Source organism: Echinops telfairi, unplaced genomic scaffold (assembly GCF_000313985.2).
Source record: "Echinops telfairi isolate 266 unplaced genomic scaffold, ASM31398v2 ScPeMD7_655;HRSCAF=1070, whole genome shotgun sequence".
NCBI lineage: Eukaryota > Metazoa > Chordata > Mammalia > Afrosoricida > Tenrecidae > Echinops > Echinops telfairi.
The window spans coordinates 22,333,106-22,341,825 of NW_022104553.1; the positions used below are offsets into that span (position 1 = coordinate 22,333,106).

Below are 8,720 nucleotides of genomic sequence, written 5' to 3' on the forward strand. Positions count from 1 at the left end.
GAGAGCGGTGTTAAGAGACCCAGGGACAGGGGCCCAGGGGCCCCCAGAGGAAGAAAGCGACGGGTGTTCCCCAAAGGCTCAGGAAGGAGCCAGCGAACCAGGACCTGGCCCAGAACCTCCTGGGCGGCCTCACCTCCCAGCCCTCCCCGGTGTCTCCGAACTCCTTCCTCTGCGTGGATGCGAGGAACTCCTCCAGGGTCACGAGCCGGTCCTGGTTGGTGTCCACCTGGGGGCCCAGGTAGGGTAAGAGACAAGAGTTGGGGGTCCCCTGCGCCCCGACCCCCCTAGTCTGCGTAGCCGCTCCTCACGTTCTTCATCACGTGCTCCCTCATGCGCAGCCGCTCCTCCTCCATCTCCCGCATGTCGTCCTCCTCGTTCTTTGGGTCGTACACCTTCTCCAGCTGCAGGCAGGAGGCAGGACGGGGCAGTTGAACCGTCCTAGCCATCCCTGTTCCCCGTTTACGCTCCCTCTGGGCAGGTGGAACCTCAACTCCCAGCAGGCCCCGGGGCACACTGCTTCTCAAGGCGGCTTCCCTGTGCCGCAAGGGCTGCTGGGAGTTGTAGTTTCCGCCTGAACTCCCGCCAGAGGGACTGGGTGGTGGTGGGGTGGGCGGGCATGAGGGTCTCATGCAATTGATCAAGGTGTCCCTTGAACCCACAGCTTCTAGGACACTCACCTCCTTGGTGAAGAGGGCTTCCAGCTCCTGCTCATCCAGGACGCCATCGCTGTTAATATCTGAAGGTAGAAACCATGTGTCTTGGGTCAGGGGGGAAGGCCAATGGACTTGGGTTCAAGTCTCTGAGAGACCAGCTGAATTTGAGGCTGGGGGAGGGCGGGGTGTCTTCTGGAGGAGCCATCGTGGAGTAGTGGTTACTCCTTGGGCTGCGATCCGCAAGGTCAGCGGTTTGAAACCACCAGAGGCTCCGCAGGGCAAAGACGAGGCTGTCTAGAAACTGCCTGTCCCATAGGGTCGCCAAGAATCAGAACTGACTCCACGGAGGTGAGTTTGGCCAGGCTGGACAGCTCCTTAGCAACCAGATGCGACAGTGATGCTTCAGTGTCCATCCCGGGCACACCAGCCTTCTCAGCCTGCGCCCCCAGCTCGGCGCACAGGGTCACGGCTACTCTTGGGTCCCAGGAAGCCTCTCGCTATCGACTGGCTTGTGAGTTCGTGTGTGGGGAAGGGGCTCAGTCTCCCGCTCCGATCAGCACCTGAGCTGCTCGTGGTGAGCTCACCAGGAAGCATCATTTTACAAAAACAACGAAGGGATCATTTCCATCTTCATCGACTTTCCACCTTCACTCTGGCAGCCCCTCTGTCTCCTCTGCCGGCAGCCTCCCTCTTCTTCCGCACCTCTACCCACACCTGCAGCCCAAGGCTCAGGAGTGGGGCTTCTCTATTAACCTCCGAACCTGTGCTGTATCCAACATGCCAGCTACTAGCCCACGAGCTCTGATGGCCTAGTGGGTTACATGTGGAGCTGCTGAGCCCAAGGTCAGAAGTCAAAACTCTCAGTGGCTCCTCCGGACAAAGATGAGCTTTCTGCTCCTGTTAACAATGGCCGCCTTTGAAACCTCCTGTTAACAATGGCCGCCTTTGAAACCCACAAGGGCGGGCCTACTTTGGGTCACAGGCTGGCTAGGAGGCAGAATTGGCTCGGTGACTTGAGTTTGGAGCCAAGAAGCCTGGGTGGGTTTGTGATCAGTTGCTAATGGTGGTAGTTATATAATCTGGTGTCAACTTGAGACTATTAAGAGTGAAGGGATGGAGTTTAGCCTGTCAATCAGGTCGCAGCTTGATGACCTCATTTGGAGGCGCTAAGGTGATAAATAGCTCACTGGAGGCCGGACACACACTCTCTGCTTGGTCTTCCTGCGGATAAGCCACACGTAGTTACAATGATGCAGCCAGAGCCCTGGAGCTGGAGGAGCCACTTGGAGACCCACACAAGCACTGAGATGCTTCCACCACCACTGGATCCACAAGACTTTCCACCCACTGGCCTGTGATCTTTTTGCATTTGGCATCATTGCATTGTGTTGCATGAGTCCAAAGAGGACGTTATAGACTGGTATTGGACATATGGGCTAAAATCAGATTTATGGACTTGATCTGGACTGGGCTGGGATGTTTTCTTAATATACAATTACTCTTTATATAAAGCTCTTTCTTATACACACGACTCTTCCTGGATTTGTTTCTCTAGTCAACCCAGACGAACACACTGACCTAAAGATGTGTGTTAACCCACTCAGTTTTAACCAGGTGGTTTTAACCCACCCAGCTGCTCTGTGGGAGAAAGACCTGGAGATTTACAAAAGGGCAGGGAAACCAAAGCAGGGGAAATGGAACAACCAGACCACGACTACTGACAATGTGAACACATTGTCAACAAACAAACAAATAAACCTAACTAATGTCCCAGAGGTGCACAGAATCCCTTACTATGCTTTCTAGCTAAGCCACTTCTACCAAACGACTGGATGGGACTATGTAAATGAAGTGCTTCTGGCCTACGGGGAGATTGGCTAGCTTATTAACGATGTAAAAAAGGTGCATGGGACACTTGTGTGGGTGGGGCCACGGAACCCTAACAAAGTGATTGGTCAATTTTGTCATCCCATTAGGTTTAAAAATGAGCCATCCCAGAGGTGGAGGAAGGGACCACATAACCGTCAAGCAAGAAGAGCCAACAGAAAGTACAAGGAAGAAGAAGAAAATGTTCTAGAGTTGACTGTGGTGATGATCGCACAACTCTTCTTAATACGACTTAAATACGAATTATATGATGTCTGAATTACAGACCACACACTGATCTACATATAACCTCTTCCTAGGGGGCTGGACAACAGAAAAGCGGGTGTAGGGAGACAGCAGTCGGTGTAAGACATGGGGGTGGAGGTGGAAATTCATAAATCAAGGGTTCATGAAGGAGGGTAGGTGGGGAGGGTGGGGAATGAGGAGCTGATCTCAAGGGCTCAAGTAGAAAGAAAGTGTTTTAAAAAGGATGATGGCAACAGATGTACAAATGCCCTGGACACAATGGATGGCTGCATTGTGATAAGAGCTATAAGAGCCCCAACAACAACAACAACAAAGGAATTATAGGACAATAAAACTGTTTAAAAAAATCAAGATGAGACAAGAGTTCAAAGAATCCTTTGGACCTGAGGTCCCTACGGTGAGAACCTCCTAGACCCAGGACACAGAGACTGAGCTGAAACACCAGAGACAGCAAGAGATTTGAGAAGCAATGACAGAGAGATGACGGCCGCAGAAGGAACAGAAACAGAAGGGGTAGAAGACTGTGCAGGACAAGAGAGCTAAGTGCCTCGGGGTAGGAGGTCTGTTGGGGGAGTGGGGGAGTTCCTGGGACCTTTATTGGAGGAACTAAAGAACTTTGTAACAATTGCCCAAGCAGGGCATAGGTTGAGAGAAGGCTGTCCTGACCACGAGAACTCTATCCCAAGTTGTTTCTGATACTGAAATGTAACTTGTTACATCCCTAATAAACTCCATCACTGTAGGTATCGTGGCCACTGTAACCAGTGAGTGAGTCCAGCAGAGAGAGAGTGCCGTGGGAGGGACGGCTAGGGTCAGAAGTGATCAAGGGTGGGGGAGAGGAAGTGCAGCTGACGTCCGCCTCAAAGGAGTCAGCCTTGGGTGGCAGATGCTGATTATGAGTCCCCTCACCCCCTGGGACGTTAGGAGGCCATACATTATTATTTTCTAACCATCATGGGAAAATCTGCACGGAAATGATCAGAAGAGCAACTGATTGGTTGTGTAAAAAAGTCACCGAAAACACAATACGATCTTATTGAAAAGGAGAAAGAAAGAGACGAGATCCAAGAAAATCCCATGAAGCAGTCTCACTCACCCACCCCCCCGGCCCCCCAGAAGTCGGAACTAACTGGACAGGAACAATCTGGGGTTTTTTTATTTGTTGTTTTTGCCACAACACATGGGGCTACTTAAATTTAAATACTGACTGCACGTAAGGAATTTACGATGAAGTTTCCCGTTTCTCATCGGCCTCGCTTGTTGAGCAGGTCAGGTGCACGTCTGGCTGGTGGCGGTCATATTGGATAAACCAGATTGGAGCACTGTCCAACAAAGCAGGGGGTTCTAAGCAACGGGACTTCCCTAGGTGGCCTCCTCTGATCTCTCCGCTTTCAAAGACATCCTTCAGCTGCCTCTACACTGGAGTCCCTGACTGCCTACTCCCCTTCTCCACTTCTAACCAAAAACCAGGAGGGTGCAGGTATCAGCGTAGGGTGTTCAGTTGGTCAACCCAGACCTTCCTGACCACGCCAACTAACATGGCAGGGCTAGCGCTCAGCCCGGCTGGGCTCTTTTCCACAGAAGGTGTGATGAGCTGAGGCTCTCTCCAGTGAGCCTACTTCAGTGAGTCTAGGATGCATGCTCCTGAGGAGCCCTGGTGGTGCGGTGGGTTACGCATTGAGCCGTGAACCACAAGGTCAGAAGTTCGAAGGCACCAGCTGCTCCGTTCCCATCAAGAGTCACGGTCTTAGAAACCCACAAGTGCTATTCTACCCTGTCCTACGGAGTCACGAAGAGTTGGCATCTACTTGATGCCAGTGAGTTTGGTGTTTGAAGATACTTGTTCTTGGTATTCATTCAGCCATAACGCTCCCAGAAGGGACTGGGGCTTCTGGATTGACCTGGGAGGGGGCGCCCAGGTTGAGGCTAGCCGGATTCTCTCAGATACTGGACACCAGCCCATCTAGTCCCGGGGACTTGGTCCAGTCTTTTTGTGGAAGCTGCTGGCCTGGGCAACGAGGTAGGACAGAGCCGTCTGGTCAACCATAAGAGATGGGTTCAACCTCCTAGGCCTGAATAAGCCCCATTGGGATGGGGAGGCTCCCCCTTAGCAGCCAGACCTTGGAGAGGTCAGTGCCTCCAGGGGTCAACCTGAGTTTTGAGCCTTCCTCCCCACCCACCTTACCATGCAGGATGAAGAAGGTCTTGGGATTAAACCTGTTCGGGTCCAATCCATCCAGCTCTTCCCACACCTCCTTCAACTGGGCTTGGCTGCCCTGCAGAGGCGAGAGGCAGGGGCTCAGGAGGAAGTAGACTTCCAGGAGGTGTCATGCCCCCTCCAAGAAGAAAACTACAACTCCCAGCAGGCCCCTGGGCAATGAAATACATAAACAAAGGCGCTTGGTCCTCAGAGCCTGCTGGGATTTATAGTTCTTCGGGTGCTTGGGGAGTTGAGCGTAGGGGGGGTGGGAAGGAGGAGGGTCCTTACGGGCACATTGACTTTGGGGTGTTCTCGGTGCCGGCGCTGTTGCTCTTCCAGCTTCCTCTCTGCCTCTTTCCGTTGTTCCTCCCCTAGGGATTCCAAATACCGGCGTCGCTCGTGCTCCTTAAGCATCTCATAACGTTTGAACTCTTCGTGATGGGCCTCATCATACTGGGCAAGGTCCCGGGTAGCCTAGGGGATGAAAGAAGGTTTCCCTCACCTGGCCCCACCACATCCAGCCCCGGACCCTGGCTTCCAAATGCCTGGTCCATGGCACCCCCCCTGGCCAGGGCACCCAACCTCCAGCCTCTCCTGACTCTTGTCCTGCCCTCAGCTTGTGGCCTCCCTGATTCATTCCAAGGAGCCTTGGTTGGTGTAATGGCCAAGTGCTTGGCTGCTAACCCAAAGGTCAGTGGTTCAAACCCACAGCTGCTCTAAGAAGAGACCCGGCCCTCTGCTTCTGTAAAGGTGGACTAAACCTGATGAGGCAGGTTCTACTGTGTGGTAGGCAGGGTTCTCTAGAGGAATGAAAGCAGGACACTTAAGACGATATATATATTATACAGCAAGAAGGAATATAACCGCTAATTCTTCCACACAGCAGTACAGAGGGCTCCGTTCAACTCACTTCCGTGGAACAATATACTGGAAATCCTTCAACTCACACGAGCTGCTGGGTCCAAGGTCAAGGAAGCAGACAGCAGAGTCCTCCCTGCGGCAAGACAAGTAGCGCCTGCCTACAGGCAGCAAGCAGCATGATGGGTCACCAACAGTCAGTAGCTTGGGAGCTTAGCGAAGCAGGCAATGCAAGGCGATGGGATCACCAGCCTGAAGCTCAAGCGATGTACGCACCAGCAGCGTGGCGAAGCAGATCTCGAAGGAGCCTCAAGCTCTGGCCACACAATCCACGGATTGGCCAAGCCCACAGGTAGTGTAGCTCACAGGTTGAGGCAGAGAACTAGCTACTGTAGCAGCACGCATGTTCCAATCACCAGAGAGCAAGAGAGGGGGAGGCCGGGCCTTGCAGAGCCATTTATCTCTTTGCCCTCCAATAAACTGTGACCTGTCTAATCCCACATGTTCCTATTGGCCAGGTTGGCACAAGAAACCGACCTATCACGTACTAGCGTATCTAGTGTCTACCCTATACAGCTAATAGGAGTCGGAATCAACTGGAAGGCACAGAACCACCCCATGAGGCATTCCTAGCACCAGGCCACACCCTCCTCCCCGAGTTTGGAATTATGATGGTGACACAATAGGAACAGGAAACTTTAAGCGACTTCTCTTCAGGTTTTCCAGATCTTCAGGGGAATAGTGCACCCAAAACAACATGATCAACTAAGGCCACCCAGAAGGAGCGCACCCGCCCAATCCAAGATCAGAGGAGGGAATTCTACTAGAACTTAAACTTTGAGCACCTGGTCTGGAACTAGTGGTGCCGTGGGGACACGCTGGGTTGCTAACTGCAAGGTCAGCTTTTCCAAACCGCCAGTCACTCGGCAGGTGAAAGATGGGGCTTTCTACTCATGGAGAGAGTTATAGTCTTGGAAACTCACAGGGGCAGCTCTACCCTGTCCTATAGGGTCAGTATGAGTCAAAACGGACTCTCGGGCAGTGAGTTAGGCTGTCTGTTTCCTCGTCATGATACAAATAAGGCATGCCTAACATCTGTGCCAAGATCAGAATTAAAAACTAAACGAAAACAAACTTTTGAAAGCGTTAGTTCGTGGGCATCTACGATTCTATTTCCAGTAATCAAATTGTGCAAAACTGTAAGTTATATCAATGAGCGGATAATACAGAAAGTTCCCTGGAACTATACGAACGGACCAGGACTACATGGAATTCCCCATTTGCTTTAATGCACAATGACATGTACACCAGCATTTTCTCGGTTTTCCGTGTTTTACGAGCAGATGCACGGTACCAGGCTGGGTTTGTCATTGTACCTGAACACTGGCTCCAGGTTCTACATCCAACGCCTGCCAGGCACTGTGATGCAGGTATTTGCATCAATAACAAACTGTGAGATAGATGCTCGGCTTTTTGGCTATGATCAGTCAAAGAAACTGTGTTAGAATCAATGTGGACCAATTTTCAATTTGTTCTAATTTCTATCATCTTCTGCTTTCTCTTGGATTTAGATCTTCCTGTGTTTTATTTTGCTGCCGTGTTGTTGTTTTTTTGGGGGGGTGTATGATTTCTTTTATATGAAACCCAGGATAGGTAAATACACAGAGATAGGCATTAGATGAATAATTCCTTAGGGTTAAGACTGGAGATGGAAGGGGGTCATCGGGAGCTAACAATGGGCACAAAATGAAAGAAATGATCCAAAACTGATTGTGAAGATTATGGCACAACTCTTTTATAAAATATTTGAGTCAAGAGTAGGAGAGTGGACCTCATCCTGGCCCACCGAGTCCCGGGGATGACATCCCTGTTCGGAGCAGCCAATGCACAGAGAGGACTTTAGGGAACGGCCCCACCACAAGACACGACATTCCCTCACTGACCCATAGCGCTATGGGGACAGCACTGGAGACACTGTGGAAAGTGTGCCTGGTCTGTCCCATGCACAGCGGGGCAAAGCATGATGGGACTGTAACAGGGCAGCAAGGGGAGCAAAGTAACCAAGTCCCCGAGAAATCCTGGAAATAGACTTCTGACGAAGGGGGTGGGGATGGTACCTCAGCAGATCCTAAGAGTCGGCAGACAGACCAGGAACCAGCGGTCCCTGAGGGACAAGGGAGAGCAGGGGGCGGAGAAGGGGAGCCGCAAGCCAACAAACCCAGGGATAAGCGAACAAGAAATCTAACATTGATGGCGAGCAGGGGGCTAGACTACCTGGTGGGGTTTGATCAAGTGCAATGTATCCAAGAGGAATTACTGAGAGCCGAGTGGGGGGCGATCAAAGGGATAAAAGGAAGGTGAAAGGAAATCAAGGAAAGAAGTAGGAGGCAAAAGCTATTTATAGAGGCATAGCTATAGGCATGTATATATGTAAATGTTTACAATGAAAGAGAGAGAGGCCAATGTACATATATGTATGTTAAGTATTAAGATAGATGGAATTTGGGCCTAAACACAAGAACACTTTGTTCTAATAACCTGATACTCTTTGATATTCATCTTCCCAACACACTCGCTGAAAGCAAATGGGTGCATAAGCAAAGGCGATGAAGAGCAGAGGGTGCCTGACTTTCAAAAGATATAGCGTTTGGGGTCTTAAAAGCTTGAAGTTAAACAAGGAGCGATCTAGCAAGGACGCAAATAAGCCCACATGGAAGAAGCACACCAGCCTGTGTGATCAGAGGTGTCGACGGGATCAGGTATCAAAAGATCCAAAACAATTATATCGATGCAAAAGAGTGGGATTGGAGTGGAGCCCCAAAGCCCATCTGTAGACAGTTGGACATCCCCCCACAGAAGGGTCACAAGGAAGGGAC

At 51.1% G+C, this 8,720-nt stretch overlaps 1 protein-coding gene across 3 annotated transcripts in view; it reads right to left on the bottom strand.

The window, feature by feature from the left end:
- NUCB1 (nucleobindin 1) overlaps positions 1-8,720 on the bottom strand; it is a 23,858-nt gene that overhangs the window by 2,499 nt on the left and 12,639 nt on the right. For all 3 annotated transcript variants that reach the window (XM_045292835.1, XM_045292837.1, XM_045292836.1), the window contains 5 exons: positions 5,275-5,460; positions 4,972-5,062; positions 678-736; positions 309-401; positions 134-226 (listed from right to left, as the gene is read on the bottom strand). In XM_045292835.1, the coding sequence (XP_045148770.1) occupies positions 134-226; positions 309-401; positions 678-736; positions 4,972-5,062; positions 5,275-5,460 (522 nt within the window). The remainder of the gene's footprint in view (positions 1-133; positions 227-308; positions 402-677; positions 737-4,971; positions 5,063-5,274; positions 5,461-8,720) is intronic.